Source organism: Remersonia thermophila, chromosome 4, assembly GCF_042764415.1.
Source record: "Remersonia thermophila strain ATCC 22073 chromosome 4, whole genome shotgun sequence".
Classification (NCBI taxonomy): Eukaryota; Fungi; Ascomycota; class Sordariomycetes; order Sordariales; family Chaetomiaceae; genus Remersonia; species Remersonia thermophila.
In genome coordinates this window covers 3431488-3449364 of record NC_092220.1, presented here as the reverse complement: position 1 = coordinate 3449364, position 17877 = coordinate 3431488, and the positions used below count along the sequence as shown (strand labels likewise).

The 17877-nt window shown below is 59.3% G+C and overlaps 6 protein-coding genes across 6 annotated transcripts; 1 reads left to right on the top strand and 5 right to left on the bottom strand.

The window, feature by feature from the left end:
• Window positions 1–147: 147 nt before the first annotated feature.
• On the bottom strand, window positions 148–3231 carry VTJ83DRAFT_5111 (uncharacterized protein; the record flags this gene model as incomplete). The annotated part of the gene is made up of 7 exons (XM_071011676.1): window positions 148–1015; window positions 1071–1175; window positions 1236–1508; window positions 1568–2541; window positions 2596–2688; window positions 2767–2852; window positions 2922–3231. The coding sequence occupies 7 exons, from the start codon at window positions 3229–3231 to the stop codon at window positions 148–150; spliced, it is 2709 nt and encodes a 902-aa protein (XP_070866561.1).
• Window positions 3232–4738: 1507 nt separating this feature from the next.
• Window positions 4739–6208, top strand: VTJ83DRAFT_5110 (uncharacterized protein; the record flags this gene model as incomplete). The annotated part of the gene is made up of 1 exon (XM_071011675.1): window positions 4739–6208. One exon carries the CDS (start codon window positions 4739–4741, stop codon window positions 6206–6208), a length of 1470 nt encoding a protein of 489 aa, XP_070866560.1.
• A 457-nt stretch (window positions 6209–6665) lies between these two features.
• On the bottom strand, window positions 6666–9611 carry VTJ83DRAFT_5109 (uncharacterized protein; the record flags this gene model as incomplete). Its single annotated transcript, XM_071011673.1, has 4 exons — window positions 6666–6827; window positions 6925–7292; window positions 7397–7904; window positions 8061–9611. The coding sequence occupies 4 exons, from the start codon at window positions 9609–9611 to the stop codon at window positions 6666–6668; spliced, it is 2589 nt and encodes an 862-aa protein (XP_070866559.1).
• Window positions 9612–10415: 804 nt separating this feature from the next.
• Window positions 10416–11447, bottom strand: VTJ83DRAFT_5108 (uncharacterized protein; the record flags this gene model as incomplete). Its single annotated transcript, XM_071011672.1, has 1 exon — window positions 10416–11447. The coding sequence occupies one exon, from the start codon at window positions 11445–11447 to the stop codon at window positions 10416–10418; it is 1032 nt and encodes a 343-aa protein (XP_070866558.1).
• Window positions 11448–12557: 1110 nt separating this feature from the next.
• On the bottom strand, window positions 12558–13352 carry VTJ83DRAFT_5107 (uncharacterized protein; the record flags this gene model as incomplete). The annotated part of the gene is made up of 2 exons (XM_071011671.1): window positions 12558–12564; window positions 12976–13352. 2 exons carry the CDS (start codon window positions 13350–13352, stop codon window positions 12558–12560), a joined length of 384 nt encoding a protein of 127 aa, XP_070866557.1.
• Window positions 13353–13658: 306 nt separating this feature from the next.
• VTJ83DRAFT_5106 (uncharacterized protein) lies at window positions 13659–14491 on the bottom strand (the record flags this gene model as incomplete). Its single annotated transcript, XM_071011670.1, has 2 exons — window positions 13659–14219; window positions 14309–14491. The coding sequence occupies 2 exons, from the start codon at window positions 14489–14491 to the stop codon at window positions 13659–13661; spliced, it is 744 nt and encodes a 247-aa protein (XP_070866556.1).
• Window positions 14492–17877: the final 3386 nt, after the last annotated feature.

Genomic DNA, 17877 nt, shown 5'->3' with positions numbered 1-17877 from the left:
AGAGTGGGTGGGTTTCACCAAGTTCGTTACACAAACATTGAAGCGAGGCAGCCGGCTGGCGGATTTCAGAAGTTGACGATGGATGCCGCGGACGACAACGGTCCACCCGCTCCCCGGGGTGATGCATCGCCGTCTCACCAGGATCGCTCACGCGAGCAACTTGAGCACATCTGCCATCCTTGTTTCCTTTGCCTTTTTCTGTTTCCCCTTCTCCTGGAACGCCTTGCTCACAAGCTCGCGCTTCTCGCCCTGGATGTCAAGCACCCTCTCTTCGACGGTGCCCTCCATGACGAGCCGCCACACCGTGGTGGGCCGGGTCTGGCCTAGACGATGAACGCGGTCGACGGCCTGGTCTTCGATGGCCGGGGCCCACCAGCTGTCGGCCAGGACGACCGTGTCGGCCGCCACCAGGTTCAGTCCGACGCTGCACACGCCGAGGCTGGCCAGCATGATGCGGGTCTCCGGGTCGGTGTCGAGGGCCCGCATGGCAGCGTCGCGCTGCGCCGTGTTCATGCTGCCATCGATGCGCGTGTAGGTGTAGCCCGCTTCGTCGAGCTGGCGCTGAATGACGGTCAAGAAGGACGTCCACTGGGAGAAAATGATGACCTTGGAGCCCTGATTCTTGAGCGTGGCCTGGAGGATCTTGAGAAGCGCCTCGGTCTTGGAGCTCTTGGTCTCCTGGTCAAGCTCTTGCAGTTCCTCCTCGGCCGAGTGCTCGGGCGCGGGTTCGACGAGCTTGTCCTCGGCCAGCTCTGCGCGACACAAGGGACACTTGTGCTGGATATCGATGACCTTGGCGATGCAGGGCTTGCAGAAGGAGTGCTTGCAGTGCGTAATGACGGCATCCGTCATCGTCTCCATGCAGACGGGGCATTCCTCTTGGCTTTCCAGGACGAGCTGGAGCGCCTGCTGCAAAAGGGCGCGGTTCTTGTCGTTGAGGGGCACGACGTCTTGGTCCTCGAGGAGGCTCATCAGGTCCGTGATGCGGTCCCTGCACAGAGTCCAATGATTGCATCTGGGTCGGTCAGCGAGCCGGTCATTCCGGAACCCAAGAGGGGAGAATAACGTACGTCTGCCGGAGCCGCAGCAGCCTCTCGAGAACACCCTGGAAGCGACCCTTCTGACCGAGCTTGGACCTTTCTTGGTATTCCTTCAAGGCGCCTTTGGCCTCGGAGCTGGGAGCTGCTGTCAGCGAAATCCGGTTGGGGAACAAGGGGACGCGGCGAAATGCTCACAGCAGGGCTTCGTATCTCTTCTTTTCGTCCGGCCAGAAGGCGATGCGGTGAATGTACTCGGTCTTTGGCGGAAGCTTGAGGTCCACAAACTTCATGTCTTTGCGCCGGCGGAGGCAGAGGTCTCTCATCAGGGTCTGCAGCAGGGCCTCTGCGTTCACATCCCCGTACGAAAGCGGCCTCGCAATCGCCGCGTTGAAGATGTCGGGCTGCTCGATGCCGCCTGTGATCCGGAGGAACTTGAGGAGCGAATGGAGATCTTTGATGTTGTTGACGCTGGAGGGCCCGAATGTCAGTGGGAAGCCGGGACGGGGAGCGGCGATGGCGACACTCACATGGGCGTGCCGGTAAGAACCCATCTGGACTGTGCCTTCAACCCGCACGCTGCCTCTGCAGCCTTGGTCTTGGCATTGCGGATGGTATGGCCTTCGTCCAGAACCACTCGTCGCCAGTCCATCTTGAACAGGGGCCCGTTGGCGGCCGATTCGCTGCTCAGGGTGCCGTAGCTGGTGACGACAACCCCAAAGGTCTTCAGCGACCTGGCGGAAGCTTGCCGGCCAGCGCCGTGGTAGATCAAGACGGTGGGTGCGTGCTCTTCGTGAACGTGGCGCTTGATCTGCTGCTCCCAGTTGCTCATGACGCTCACGGGGGCCACGATGAGGGTGCTGCCCTTCCCGCCCGTCACGATGAGGCTGATGATCTGGAGCGTCTTGCCCAGGCCCATGTCGTCGGCGAGGATGCCGCCCGACAGCAGCGCCGGGGGCGAGGCGACGGTGAAGTTGGTGGCGATGTTGACGTATCGGCCCTTGGCATCGCGTTTCCAGAGCTGCACGGACTCTGCGGAGCCGGGCTCCGGGAACGCGGGCTTCTCCTTGGCCTGGAGCCAGGCGAGGCCCTGCAGCTGATACGGCAACAGCTTGGCCGACACCTTTTCGGGCTGCTCGGCTTGTGGCAGCTTGGAGAGCTGGCCCTCATCCATGACCAAGGTCTGAGCCATGTCGGCGCCGGCGCGAAGGTTGACGGCCTGGCTGGCCTGGGCAAGCTCCTCCAAGGACACCTCCTCGCCATCCTGGAAGCCCGCGGTTCCGCGGCCGCTCTTCAGGCCCATGGCCTGGCGGCGCTGAAGATCATTCTCCTTGCGGGTTTGCTTGAGCAGCGTGGCCTTGATCAGCTTGTCTCGCTTGAGACGCTCCTCCAGGCCGGCACGGGCCAAAGGAAGGCTGGAGCCATACAGGTGGATGCGGATCGGGCAGTCGTAGTAACCCTTCTCGCCGGTGAGAATGGCCTCCATGGTGATTTCTCCGCTGTCCTGGTTGGAGTGAGCAGCTTGGTCCGGAGACCGGCCTGTTGGGTCCTGGCTTACCAGATACGGGGCCAGCTTCTCAGCCACCGCCCGGGGAATGTGGCCTATCTGGCGGCCCATCACGTTATCCACGCGGATGGCATTGGAGTCGTACTGGTCGCCAGCGAGAGTGAACATCAAAGTCCCCAAAACGGAAAACAAGAGAGGGTGTGTGGTTCCAGCGGCACAAACCTGGTTATCGGGCTCTCTCGTGCAGAGGACCAGCTCTCCGACCGTAGCCACGCCATTGTAATACCTCACCCCGACGATCTTGCTCTCTGGACACGGTTAGCCAGACGTTGCCCAGAGACATGTCTGCAAGGCGCTTGGTTTCAACGAGCCCCTACCGAAATACCCATAATGCTCGAACGGCGGGCCATCGTCGCGTTGCGTGAGCTCCTGCGTCGAGGGCTCGAAATCATCATCGGCCGGCAAGACGGAGAGCAAGTGCTGGCTCCCGCTGGGGCCAGGGGCGGAACTGGACGGCGGTGCCGGGAATGGGGCGCTAGAAGATGGCTGGCTGAAGCCCGGGCCCGAGGCCTGCGAGCTGCCCGGCGTCGAGAGGTGACGTGGGCTTTTGGCAGGGCGTGCGTCATCGGGATCGGACGCGGTCAGGTCGATGACATCGCGCTGCCGCTTTCCTCGACGCGGCGGCATGGCGCTCGCTCATCGCAACGGGGGGAGCGGCCCACCCGGTTGGAAGCCAAGTCGAGATGAACTGCCCTTTCAAGCGATGGCGGGAGGGAGGATGCCGCGAGGCTTGCGTCAACTGCACCCCAAAGTTTGGACGGGATGGAAACCACGCCGAGATGACCCGCGCGGATGCTTGAGCCGCGCGTGCGTGCAAAAAGTTCGGATGGGAAACAGCCCGAGATGATCCGGGCCAAAGATGCTTGCGTTTCAAGAGACCCAAGGTTGGACGGGGTGAGGAAACAGGCCGATATGACCAAGGCAGAGAGACGGTCAAGGCTGGAATTCCCAACCTGCGGGCTCTCATGTCGGCTGGTGGTGGTGGGATTTCCGTTCAGTAGGACAAAGCAAGTGAAGGCCAATGCCGCGGAAATCAACAATGGCATGAATTACAGAAACGTCTATTTTTGGGGCGGCGTGGGGCAGACGCGGCCGCGCAGGAGTGTGTTCACGTGTCGTGTCCCCTGACTCGGCGCGATGATCCTTGCGGCGATCCCTGCAGCGATCCTTGCGGGCCTTCGTTGCGGTAGTCACGGCTGAAACCGTTGCAGAACCCAAACTCAATCTCAACCTTGGAAGCTCTGAGCTACTAGTGGTGACCCTGGCAGTGAACTGGTTGCTGCGAGAGGGTTATTCTTGGCTCAACTACATGCACCACCATTTCATGCAATTCCCCGAGTATCGAATCCCGGCAACGGGGCCAGCCAATCAGATCGTTGTTTTTCCAGACTTGGCCCCTCTCAATTGCATGCAAACACTACCTGCCTACTGCGTACAGTGTACTCTAGTATACTGGGAGACATTTGCACCACGATTGGCCGAAGCAGGTGTTGATTATGCACAAGGCTCGCACAAGCCAGGCAATACTAGTCAGCACGGCAGCCAAAGATCCCATGGAGCCTACGGAAAACGGATTTTCTTACTACCTAGTTGCCGTATTCCGAAAGCTCTCGAAACCCAAGCATGAGAGAAACGTTGCCCAGAGATATCGAGTTGCCGAGGGTTGGAATGTTGGAACGGTTGGCGCTCCATCACGCCGTACCGTACTATTGCAACCGCGTCAGCGGGTTCCCTGCCGACTCAGATCCCCGTTCACATGCGATTCACTGCTGTCAACTTCACAGTGTCTCGAGGAGCTTGACCGGAGATCGACAAGCACAATCTAACTGAAAACCACCCATCACCGGGCTTCCTGATCGCCATCGCCACCTGACGCGTCTGCTGTCGTCTGCGCTTCTCTGCTGTCGCCTGCATGTCTTACGCAGAGTCACCGTGGCGCAAGTTTGATGCTGGATAGCTCACCACCGCGGAGGACTTCCTATGATGCTCCCGTGGTGCTCCGGCGACCCTGCCGTGTATATCAAGGCAGTCCCTCGCCAGCCGTAGACACATCTTTCCATTCCTCAGCAGATCCATTCACTGTATACGCTTTGTGATAACGACACCGTTCCAACCCTTACGCTTTCCGCCCACCATGCCTGAAACCACCGTCTACGAGATCCGTCCCCTCGGGTGGGAGAACGACCCCGAGGAGGAGAAGCTGAAGCTCAGCATGCTCGATATTTTCTCGGTCCAGGCCTATAACCCCTTTACCTTGTTCTTCAAGCTCTCCGACAACGAACGGCCTCGGGCTCTGGACATACTGAAAAAGGGCCTCGAGAGGACCCTGGCTCAGTGCCGGCACATGGTCGGCACCATTGAGCAGGACGACAAGACCTACGACTGTTTCTTCACCAAGAAGAGGGACACGACGGGGAAGCTCGTCGTCAAGTACTTTGGACCCGAGGATGGCGTCCCCTCCATGCAGGAGATCGAAAAGGCCCACTACGCCTCGAGCTTTCTGGACGTGAGCAAGTTCAACGTCGAGGGCTTGTCGGCCACCGAGGCGCCCGAGAACCACCCGTCGCAGAAGCCCATCAGCACGGCCTTCCAGGCCAACTTCATCCCCGGCGGGCTCGTCTTCGTCACCAGCCAGCACCACTACACCAACGACCTCGCGGGCTGGGCCAACTTTGCGCGCCAGCTCGGCGAAAACTGCGCGGCCATCGCCAACAATACGGCGCCTCCTCCCTGGGACCCCGCCAACCTCGACGCCTCGTGCTGGACCGCTCCCGACATCCCCGACGAGGCCAAGGTGGACGCTCCTCCCTCGCCCCCGCCCAACGGCATGGAGCGCGACACGTCCGTTCTCTTGCTCCACATGCCCAAGAGCAAGGCCAGCGAGCTCAAGCGCCTCGCCTCCCCCGAGGGCTCGGACGCGATGCCCAAGTGGATCTCGACCTACGACGCCATGTGCGCCATCCTGTGGCGGATCCTGACGCGCCACCGCGTTCCTCTGTACTGCCCGGATCCCGACGCCGAGGCCCCGCTGGCGCTCGAGTCCGTGAACCTGAGGTCTCGGGTCGACCCTCCCCTGCCCCCCCGGCAACAGCGCAACATCATGTGGGTGATGCCGTCCAACGTCCTTCCCGACCCCTTCACCGCCCGGGAGGTCGCCGCCCAGGAGAGCGAATTCCCGCTCGCCCGCCTGGCCGCCAAGATCCGCACCATGACCAGCGCCATGAACAAGGAGATGGTTCTCCAATTCCTGGCCAAGACGGCGCCCATCCGGGACAAGACGCGGCTCTTCCTGCGCCCCAACTCCTTCCCGCCGCTGTCCTTCTTCGTCACGGACTGGCGCGACGCGGACCTGCGGGATGTCGACTTTGGGTTCGGCCGGCCGTGCGCCTTCCGGCACATTGCCGATTCTCCCGACTCGATGAAGGGCATCAGCGTGGTCGCCGTGTACCCGCCTCGCCCCTCGGAGAACCCGGACGAGGGGTTCGAGTTCTTGGTGTCGGTGGAAAACGACATCTTGGACGCCGTCCTCGAGGACCCGGACTTGAAGAACTTCTTTGACTTCCGGGGATTCGAAATCAAGACGGAGGCCAAGGAGGCCTCTTAACCAAGGCGCAGGCCGACTTGCTAGGTAAGATTGGGCCGGGGCCGATAATGGAGAGGTGGCAGGGGGGCCCTGGAGCGCGATCTCGACGGTTGGACTCTACGGTTTGTTTCTCGGTAATTAGTTATTACTTTGTATCAACTCGCCTACGTACTCCGAGGGGATGATAGGAACGAGCCCCTGGCCGGCTCAGCCACTCCTTAGGTCCCTTTTTGTTGTAATTATTAACCAATGTTTTGTATTGTTGGGTTCATTACGCGGTTGGATTCTATGGCGAGGGGACAGGGTTTCACCCGGCCTGTAAAGGTACGGGGTTTCCCTGTGTCTCACCTAACCAGGCGTCTACGCAGTAGATAGGCGCAGAAGGACCGGCGTTCATTAATAGGAGAAATAATTCATCAAACTAGTATCCCCCCTCCAAAAACCTGGTTTTGTGATACGCAGCTCTCTTTTTCTCCCTTCAACCGCCCAGGATCCCACCAAGCAAACCGCCGCCGCCGCCCTTCTTTCCTCCTTTCAAAGACTTGCTGAAAGATCCGAGGCCGAGACCCTCGAGGACGCGGTTCAAGCCAAGGGTCCCAAGAAGGCCATCGACAATGCCTCCTAATCCAAGTCCGCCCAGCTAGTTGGGTTAGGTGGACACGCACCATGCCGTCAGCAAGAAACATGGCCCATCCGGCTTCAACGATAAGAAGGCAACAAGGAGGGCAACGACTCACGAGCCTCCCCACGAGGTTCAAAACGCCCGCCAGCAGCAACCCGACGGCGGCCAGGATTTGGAACAGCGGCTCGTTCAGCAACCCCCACAGCGGATTCAGCTCCTTTTTCGCGTGCGGCATGTCCTCGAGCTTGCGCCGCGCATTGTCGATGCACTGCGTCACGTCGCCCGTCAAGTCTTTGAGCACGTCCGCTAGGTGGTACTCCTCGGGCGTCGCCTCGCGCGCGGCAGTCTTGTGCTTGGCGTTGGCCGCGATCCGCCCGTCCGGGTCGAGGCCTTTGATGACACCGCGAGCCTCGCTGAGGATGCGGCCGCCTTCTTCGATCAGCGGCTTGACATCGCGGACGAGGGCTTCTTCGTCGCGCTCGTCTTCGGGGGTGCGCTCCGCGCGGTCGATTTTCTAGACTCGGAGTTAATGCTGGAGAGGTCCCCCATTGGAGCTGGAGGGAGAGAGAAAACAAAAGGGGATTAACTCGCCTCAGTGATCATCTTGCAAATCGGCCGGATGCTCTCCAAGCACTGCTCAATGCAAGCCGCCATCTGGATGGCCAACTTCTTGTCGCTCTCGAGCTGCTCGCGCTTTTCCTTCTCCTCGGGGCTCTCTCCCTCGGGCTCGGGCTCGGCCGGGATGTCTTCGAGAAGCGAGCAGTGACCGATCGTGGTTCCCTTGGAGTTGATCACGTCGCCATCGTCATCAATCTCCTTGCCGATGCAGACGCTCAACTCCCCCGAGGTGAGCTTGCCGATGAGGTTTCCATGCTCATCCACAACACCACCCTCCCGATTCACCTTCCGTCCAGCCATGGGGTTCTTTTCCTTCTCAGCCACCTCCGGCTCCCACCGCTCCGCCTTGCCGATGGGGTTCCCGTTCCGGTCGAGGACATCCCCATCCTCATCAACGGGGCGCCCAAACAGTGTCTTGGGGTCCCCGCTCACCAACCGCCCAACGACATCCCCCGAGGGCGTCACCACCGTCCCATCCTTTGCCACCGTACACCCCGTCAGCTCGGCAAACGGCCCTTCTTTCATCCCCTCCCTCTCTCCCTCGGGAACCACCTCCGCGCGCCCCAAAACATCCCCTCTCTCGCTCAACACGTTTCCCTGCTTATCACACATCCTCCCCACCAACCTGCGCACCTCACCGTCCACCACCCGCCCGTACACCGTCCCGCTACTGTCCACCACGTTCCCGGCCTTATTCACCCTCTTCCCCGCCAAAATCGACCGATCCGGCTCGGGCTCCTCCGGCTCGGGCTCCTTCTCCCACCTCTCCGCCTTCCCAATCACGTTCCCCGCCTTGTCCAGAATATCCCCGTCGGCATCGACCTTGCTCCCCTTGAGCTTCTTCACATCCCCTTCCTTGCCAGCATCCACCACCTTCCCGATGACCTCGCTCTCCTCCCCCGCCACAACCACTCCCTCCCCGTCTCTCACGTCAACCACCGCGTCCGGGAAGTTCTCAAACGGCGCCTGCTCCCTGAGAAGCTCGTCCCTCTCCGCATCCGGGATGGCCTCCGCCTTGCCGACCAGCACAGGAGCCGCCCGCGGGTCGCGCGGGTCGCGGCGCCAGACGGAGCCGCGCTCGTCGACCTTGCAGCCCGCGAGCTGGCGGAGGTTGGCCGGGGTGAGGGCGGCGGCGCCCTCGATGGACGCGATGCGGCCGACGACGGTGCGCGAGTCGGCCGCCGAGACGACGTTGCCGAGCTTGTTGACGGTGCCATCTTTGAGGATCATGAGGTCGGGCTGCTCCTCAGCAGGCGGGGCGGCGGCCTTTTCGTTTTCTTCTTCTTCTTCTTCTTTGCCCGAAGCCGCGGCTTCCTTTTCCTCCCTGCCCTCGGTCACATCTTCGGTCATGGGCTTTTGATCGTCCTTTTGCTTCCTCTTTTCCTCCTCGTCCTCCGCTTCGCTGCCTTGCTCGGTTTCGAGTGCCTCGGGAAGGTCTTCACCCTTGGTCTTCCAACCCGAAACTTCCGTCTCCTCCGTAGGGCCTTCGGATGGTGCAATCTCGAGCTCTTCCTGGTCCTCGTCCTCAGGTACTGGGGGGATGATTTCCAGCTCTTTCTCCGTTTCTCCGGCGGCGGTCTCTGTCTCGCCGGCCTGCGAGGTGGTCGAGCCTGTCGTCTGAGCGCCCGTGAAAGGGGCCATCATTTTCTTGCCCGCGGACTTGAAGAAGGAGTCCCGCATAGGATGTGAGGCCTGTTTCTCGGGCGCCTTCTCCGATGGCTCCTTGGCCTCTTTGGTGAGATTCGCCTCGGTGTCTTCTTCCTCGGGACGCGCCTCAGGGCCTGCTGTCTCGGGTCCTTCCACGTCCTGCTCTTTACCGGAGGCTCCGGTGGTTTTGGGTTTCTCTCCCACGCTTTCATCCCCGACCTCCTTCTCTCTCTCTTTGCCCTCCGCCACCTCAGGCGCTTCCTCCTCTTCCGCGGGATGGACGTCCGTCTCTTTCATCGTTTCAATGTGGGGGGCCTCCTCCGTACCCTTCTTGGCCTCGGAGGCTTTGTGGATGTACTCGGCATCCTGAGACTCGTTTTCGTACGCCTCCTCATCGAAGGCCTCGGGCATGCCCGGTTCGTTCGGTCGCGTGCGCGGAGTCGTGGCTGCTTCCTCGCCCGGTTCCTCGCCAAACTCGCCTCTCCCGCCGTACGGCTTGGAGGAGAGGGGGGCGGTCTCGGGGGCGATCTGGCTCATGGTGGATGTGACGTGGGTTTACCGGCAAAGAGAACTCGTTCGAATTTCTGTGAGAGGATAAAGTGGCTATAATAATTATATTGATTCTGCTGAGAGTTTGCTTCAGGCGAACGCTGGAGTCGGACTGCAACCTCGTCGAGAGGAACGGTTTAGTACCGTTCGAAAACAGCACAATCTCCCTTGGGGCACACGCACAGCCTCGAGACGTCATCGCGGACGTTACGTCAAGGCATGTGCAGATCTGTGAAAAAGCAGGCTATCCATTCGAAAGCTGAACACCCTCTTCTTGGACACGAACTCGCGTCTCAACCTATCAGGGACCACACCATTTTCTTCAAATCGGCATCATGACCAGCGATCCCCTCGTCCAGCGGGTCGCCACATCCGAGGCAAGATGACCTCATGGCTTCTGGCCTCCGTATTCCACCCGATACGAAACGGCAGCGATTCCCAACGCCGTTTTTTGAGGACCAGGCGAGTCCCGTCGGAATAGGAGGCGTGGAGTTCCGGTAGGTTGATGTCAACTGCTTGTTGAGAGTGTTTTGCAGGTAGATCGAAGACGCAAGAAGTTCTCCGTTACCCAGCTTTAGATACATATTGTTTGCCAATGATCATGGCCACCCAGCCAGCCGGGCCAACCGGGTTGTTTCATGGCCAATATCAGTTTTCAAATCAGTGACGCTGCATACACACAGTAATACCTATATTCACTCCTCTAACCCCGCTCCAAGACTTCTCAAATACCCCTCCAACCCATGCCACACACACACACACACACACACCCGCTGACGTAGTTGACCCAGCTCACGAGAACGAGATCTTGGGCGTGGCCTGCTGGCCATTAAAGACAGTCGGGATCCGGATCGTCAGTTGGATGCCTTCCCTCGTCGACTTGATGTCCAAGAAAATGTCGGACGGGCTTTCGTTGAGATTCTCCTTTCTCCACTCCTCCGCATTCCGTCTTCTTTCGTCTTCGGTGCGTGCTGGTCGGGGCTGAGCCTGAGGAGGCGTGGGATGACTTGACGACGGGCATGCCTCCTCCTTGCTTTCCTCGTCCTGGCGTGTGGCTCCGTCATCCTCGCCGTCTTCTTGGCCCGCGCTTCCCGCCTGCTCGTGTTTCTCCTTTTCCCGTGACCGTCTCTGCCTGAGAGCCTCCTTTGCGTTCCTCCCCTGGGAATGCAGCGGGTTGTTGTTGTCGTGAAACGTCCCGACAATGTTCCCATCCTCGTCGAGAATGTTTCCCTCAGCGTCCACCATCAGCGAGCTCCTTGCGCGACCCACAAGATCGAACAGGCTCCTGGGCGGCTGGCGTGGTGCTGGCGCGCGGGGCGGCGGCGTTGGACGTGCCCGGGGCCACCCGACGATGTCGGCTACGTATCCCAGCAGCTCGCCGTCACTGCCGAGAATGTCTCCCTGGCTGTTCGACACCCTGCGTCCCACCATAGACGGCAGATCCCCTGCGGCGTGGGCCAGAACCTGACCGGTTTTGTCGTCTACGATGTCGCCATCTTCGTCTATTGGTTTGCCGACCAGCCGGGCGCCGACAGCTTGTGGGAGTTCTGGCCGGTCTTCTGCAGAGGCTATTTGGATCCCTCTTGGGACGGGCGATATCCTGCCGATCGAGGGGATGGGAGCCACAGAGGCGGGGGCTTTTGACGGTATGGAGGCCATAGTTTGCATCGGTACGCCCTGTTTTGTAACTGCCACATCTTGGTCGTTGTCCTTGGATGGGGTGTCGCTGTGGCCAGATCTCCGTGACATCTCATTGTTGTCCTGGGGTCCGTCGGCGGAGGATGGAAGTTGGGAAAGAGTGTCTCGGTGTTGATCGGCTGCCATGGATTCGGGGAGACACAGCTCGACTTCTTTGCGATTGGTAGGTTCAAGCTTGATGACCGGAGTGCTAGCCGGTGTGTGATGCGTCGACCCCGCCCCGAGTTCGAACAAGAGAATGAGAGGTTGTCAGGAGAGCGTGCTTCCAGAACGGTCCCGATGCCTTGGAAAGGTGTGCTTTCCAATCACCATGTGCTATGTAGCTTTGCTGAACTGTGGCGAGTCAAAGGCGTCTAAGTGAGCGAGGCGTCGGGTAGATGACGCTATGAAAAAAAAGACAACAGGCTGAGCCATGTCCCCTAGACATACCACGGATGAACTCTAATCAAGGAAGCGGTAATACCGCACGTACCACGGCGGCACAAGCAGAGGAGGTCCATTTCCATGTTCTGGTAGCTGCTCGAACGGGATGCAGGATGACATCATGACACCGCCGGCTTGGCTGAGCCGCTCCCCCGTCTCAACCATTCTGGCCGATGTACCTACTTACGGTACCTGGTAGGTAACCCTACCTAGGTACCTGAACTCAGATAGGTCCTCACCGTCGTGGTGGTATGGGGGAAACCCAAACCTCTGCTCAATTGGTAAAGAGTGCCATCGTCTTTCAGCGATGAATTAGGTGCTCAACTCTGTTGATGCATTATTATTAACATGATCCAGCTTTAGCACTCAAACTTTGGGCTCTTTATAATAATTCTTGTAAAAGTTACAACAGCTCGGCTCTGAGAAATTCTCCCTATTTCCAACCGTCCCCAGCCGTTCAACTACCGCTCGCCACTTGCTCCTTCGGTATTATCCTCTGCACCAGAACTCACCCGAGCTTGGGAACGGCTGCGGAATGACGAAATTCAGCTGCAGAATCTGCCACTGGCTAGGAAAGAAATCAAAGAAACCCCACCTGAAACAACCTGAAGTCCCTCCAAAGCCTTGCCCAGGACCCATGTAGGAAAGTAATAGATGAGTCTAGGAAAACAACGTGATAAATTACTTCCTTCCCACCGTTTCCGATCAACCCACAACCGCTAGGTAATTATAAAGCTAGACCTCGACCTCCTCATACCACACACATTGCCGAAAAGCCTGGCTGCCTCGCAGGCGGTGCGTTTGCTAGTTGCTTCAATTCCTAAGCAATTAGCCCGTTTTCCTTGTACAACAAGACCAAGCAACTCTCCGAAGCCACAAAAACCACCACCTCCCTCCCTCCATCGGCGAAGCTTATGCGCAACAAGCGGCCTCTCCAACAGGACGCGCCCCTGAAGCTCAAGTTTCTCTACGACGTCCTTTAGCCCCAGGTAAGGAAGAGAAATATGATGACAGGAGCGGGTGCGTGATGGACGAGGGGAACGCCGAAACAAACGTCGCTCGAAAATCTGAAAGCCATGTGGGCACTTTCACGGGAGGTTTCTCTGCTCACTTGAACGCCCGAGAAACAACGGGGGAACTGTGCTCGGCGACGGTGGGTGCTAGATGGCATTCCCAAGGCAAGGGGAGGCAGCTGTAAACGAGGGAGGGGGAAAAAGGGGGGTTGACATACAACAGGGCAAGCTCCAGATCGCCGTGGATCTTGGCTTTGAGCGTGATCTCGATATCGAGGTTGAGATCCAGACGGAGCCTCAAGGTGTCGCTCTTGCTTCCCTTGGAGCCATCTTGGACGGCGTTGCCCGCGACGTTCCCCAGCACGCCCGTGGCCGAGTTGACGAGCCCGCCCGCCGTATCCGTGACGCTGTCGAGGGCGAGGCCGTCGAGCGGCCCGCCTTTGGGGCGCCTCCGCTGAGCAACCTGCTGCCGACGCCTCCGCGCTGGCGGTTGAGGTAGGTACTCTTCCGCCGATTCTTCGCCCTCGGACTCGTACGCCTGTTGTTGTTGTTGACGCCGGGGTCTCTTCTCTTCGGAGCCGCTTTTCGAAGCCATGATAATGGACGCGACAGGGGGGTTGGTTTGTTGGTATGCAAGGTTCAGGAGGTAAACAATCCTTCGAAGGCGAGGACCAACTTTCCAACTTGTATGGAACGCGCTATCTCTTCAGGAACCATTGGTGATCCATCTGCCGAGTTAATAAAGGTTGCATTTTCTATTTTCTTACACCGGAGAGACGCTCTCAAAACAAGGTTTGGATGCATCAGAGGCAGATGCTCGATGAGGTCATCATACAGCAGCACAGCCTTGGCAGAGACACCCCATCCCATTCAGACCTACGTTGGATGATGCTCATCGTCGTCACCTATCCTCACCCTTGACATATCGACTCTCCATTCCAAGCTGCATCCTCCTTCGGAGCATGATGGGCACCCACTTTGGCCGCCCCCGCCGCCCCCGCCGACTCGCCTGGGTGACGGCGTGCCCCTGGCCGGGACCTGGCGTGATCTTGGCTTCCGTTTCTCGTCCGTTTCCCGTCGTCACAGGGACGGCACGCCTCCCCGCGCTGAAGCCTGAATCCCTGTCCCACGCGACCGCCCACCTCCTGTCGTCATCGTCCCCGACTTGCACGGCCACGAAGCTTGCCGCGTCGCCTTCGAGCGTCAGCCACTTGTCGCCGTCCTCGCCTCCTTCGCTCCAGTACCACGGCCCGACGATGGTGCCCTCCTTCAGGGTGTCCTGCCGCGACCCGTGCCTCACCCAACCGGTGTCCTGGTCCACAAAGATCCAGTTGAGCATGGGCGGATCGTCGGCGATGGTGCTCACCAGCCCTAGCGGTTTGGCTTCGGATGGGTAGGTGAAGTAGTAGCCTGTGAACTTGTGACCGTTGGGGACGGGAAAGGAAGGGTGGTCGATCCAAAGCTGGCGATTCGTCTGAGCATCAGCGAAGGACCCCCCTTACGTCATGTCGAGAATGGAGCGTCCGGAGGGAGGGGGGGGGAAACACTTACGTGCCCATTTTTGAGCACACACAGGCACTCGATCGGGCCCCGTCCGTCAAGCGAAACGGTAGCGGTCAGGTGGAATTTGGCCTTCTCTTTGGCTGCTGCATCCGCCTTCTTTTGGGCGCTTAGAGCCTCGCAGACGCCAATCGTGGTGGGGATGGCCCCGATGAGAAGCAGCCCGATCGGCATGGTTTCGAAGCTGTCCGCTTCAAAGGGGGGGATGTGCTGCGTGAAAGGTCAAGCGAGCCCTCCGAAAGATGGAGGTGAGATGCGTAGCAGAGAGTATGCCAGGAGACAGAGGACATCGCTTGCGGAAGCTCATGCATTCAGTAGCGTTATAGAACAGTCCAGATGGCATCTAACGGTGTTATTCCATGGTTTCCCTGCCGTCCCGTCATGCGACTGCGACATCCCACCTCCGATCCTTCTGAATTCTGCGAGACTCGAGTCTTGATGGTGTACCTGTCCTCCAAGGGGATTGGCTGTTGGACCCGCATGAAGTATGCCCAGGAAGCTGTTTGCATTTTCGTTTCCACGAGCCAAGGACGCTGCACCCCAACCCCCACCACCGACGTCACCCTGATGTCCTCAAGGCTCCCGTCTTCACATGATTACGGGAGCTTGCTTCCAGCTGCAGGCTACTGCTTGGCAGAGACGCCTATGTCGTCACCGATTCTTACCATAGAATGATCTCGTTGGGGACGGCTGCAACTATCGTCCTGGATCATGTAGACCTTTGAAGCCTGTTTGAACTCCGATGCTCCTGAACTTGGAATAGCAACGCCTAGGCTTTGGTTCACATTTATCTGCGGAGACCCCACGATCCCGCCAAATAGCTTTGGTTCGTGAGTGAACAAGAGGACCCGGGCAACAACTCTAAGCAACATCTTCAACAATGCCGGTAAGATGCCATGGTTGAGCTTCCTTCTCTCCTAAAAGCAACGAGCCTAACGGCATTCAGGGCGGAAAGAAACCCAAGAAGCTCCAGGACCGGGCTGAACAACAGCAGTCTGAACAACAGTCAACGCCCGCCCAGTCCGACCGGCCAGAACAAGAGCAGGCGGAGCCCCAGCACTCGAATCCAGCTCAGCCAGAGCAACCTCCACATCACACAATGGCTGAAGAGGAGCGAGAAGACGACGGCGACGCTCGGGCTACCATGGAACAACCACCACAACGCAAGACCGAGGCCGGAGACGAGGAGGACTCCTCCGAGGATGACCCCGGAGAAGAGAACCAGCGCGTGCTCGAGGACGACCACCAAAAGTCGGATGATCCAAGCAAGATCTCCAAAACCGAGAAGCGAGAGGAAGCGTCGAATCCACCATCGCCGGCGGGCTCATCCAAAGACGAACCCGTTCCGGCTCTTCAGCAGGACGACGAAGCGGCGCACGACGGACCCGGAAAGAGCCCCACCCTCTCCCAACCCCCAACGCCCACAGCCGCCGACGACAAACCCCAGCCTAGGTTCATGCAGCGGAAAAATACGGCACCTTTAGCGCAGAACCAACAGCTGGCGCGGCGGCCTCGCCCCGGCGGGAAGCATCATCGCGACTATCACAGCGACGAGGAAGTAGAAGAAGTGAAGGACGAGGACGAGGACGATCAAGCGTACTCCGACGACGACTACGATGACCAAGTAGCGCGGCAGCAGCAGCAGCAGCAGCAGCAGAGGCAGATGATGATGCGCCGGCAGCAGCAGCAACAGCAGCTTGCCCAGCCGCAGAAGGACGGCGGCGGAAAGAACCCGCTCAAGCTGAGGCTGGATCTGAACCTGGAGATTGAGATCGAGCTGAAGGCCAAGATCCATGGCGACTTGACGCTTGCTTTGCTGTGAGTTGACTCTTTCACGTTGCCGCCCCGTCGCCCCCCTTGGACGGTATACTGTCCCTGCTTCCCCCCTGACACCCTCCACGCGTTTCTTTGGTTGGAGGGACGGCCTTCGCATGGCGCTTTTGCGGCACACGGGAGCGTAGACCGTCTCTCCTTGTCGAGTGGAAGCTCATATGTTTTAGTCAATAATTTCGAATGCTTCGCTAGAAAAGGGCAAAGCTAACCACACCATTGATTGGGTCTTGTGGGTTCCTACAGAGAGGGTTTGTGACGAGATCCCCCATCCCCAACTCTGCGTCTCTCCCTACCGTTTGAATGAGCGTGGGATGAGGGAAGTTGGCGCCTCGGTGACGGTTTGGGTTGTCAACTGGGGTTTGGAGTTTCTGTGAGGAAGCACTACGAGGGAGCAATCAGAGACCAGTCTCCGGCTTGTCTGTTTCCTGGTCCTGTGTAATTGTGTTTTCGTTCGAGCTCCCCAGGCCGTGCTCAGAAAGAAGCTCGAGTAGATCAGGTTCCCCTGCACTGCTTATCCACGTAGAAACCCCTCGCGAGGGGTTTTGTAGCCTTTTTCTTTCGCCACTACCTGACCAGCGCGGGAGTAGGGCTGAGCGGTGAGCATTTGCAATTGTGGAGTTTTCTTTTTCCTTGTTATGAACGAAGGCGTTTTTGACAACCTGGCCTCTTGACCTGCTAGCTGGTCGACCATACCAGCCACACCGTACGTAGCCTGCCCGAGATACTTGGGACTCCCTGCCCGGCGGATTGGCCCGTGAAGGGCGTCCAGAACCCGTGGTCCGGGGGTCCTCGGCGTTGGTCCAGCGACGGCGGATCGGCAGCTCCGGGAAAAGTGGGTCTTGCCGGCCGTGTCCGATACGGGGATGGCTGGAGGCGTCACGGACATGGGTGGAGAGCCATAACGGGCGCTCCACCCCGGGCACGCCACAGCCGGCACAGCTAGCGATTCCGGCGTGACAACAAAGACGCACTCGGCAGGGATCTTTTGCGTGTTGACAGGTGCGCCAGCTGGCGCACGGTGGGTAGATACCTTCGTTGCTTACTATGCCGATGCCATCGACACCCAGGATACCTATCTCATCACAGGGAAGCCCAGCTCAACAGCACAGCACAACACGAACAACCGACCGACAACCGATGGACAGCCAAATTGGCCCGGCACGCACCACGCACGCATGTGCGTTCCAGACTGTGGAGCCGGTGTCATCGAGCTTCCAGCGGGGCCGCTTTACCCGTTCCGTCCCGGCCTAGTGGTCGAGGTTGCAGCCGAAGCATCCAGTGTGGGTTCCCAGAACCTGTCACAAGGAGCGTTTGTTCCGGGACCGGATTTTGTTGTTGTGACGAGCTGCTGGAGCCACAGGGCCGCGGACGGAGCGTGAAGATGGACTCTTGCGTCCAAGCCACGTCGAGTGGCTGATGCACCGGGGAATTTCCTCAGCCCTGGGCATCCGGGGCGCCTTTGCAAGGCTGCGGAGAAGCGTTGTTCCCGGCCCCGCACCCGCCAGCAGCAGCCATTCATCCCAGGGCGTCGTGGCAGCTTTGGTTGGCATGCCGTGTCACCCAACTCAGAACCCAAGAGACGGGCCGGGGACGGGGTGCGTCCGGGTGAATCAGCAGGTGGTATCGGGAATGCAAGACCAGCTACGGTGTATGTAGAGGGAGAAGGTCCCAAAGCCAAGAGGGTTCGGTTTCTGAGGTTGGCCACATCGAGATCGAGTTGCACCGCC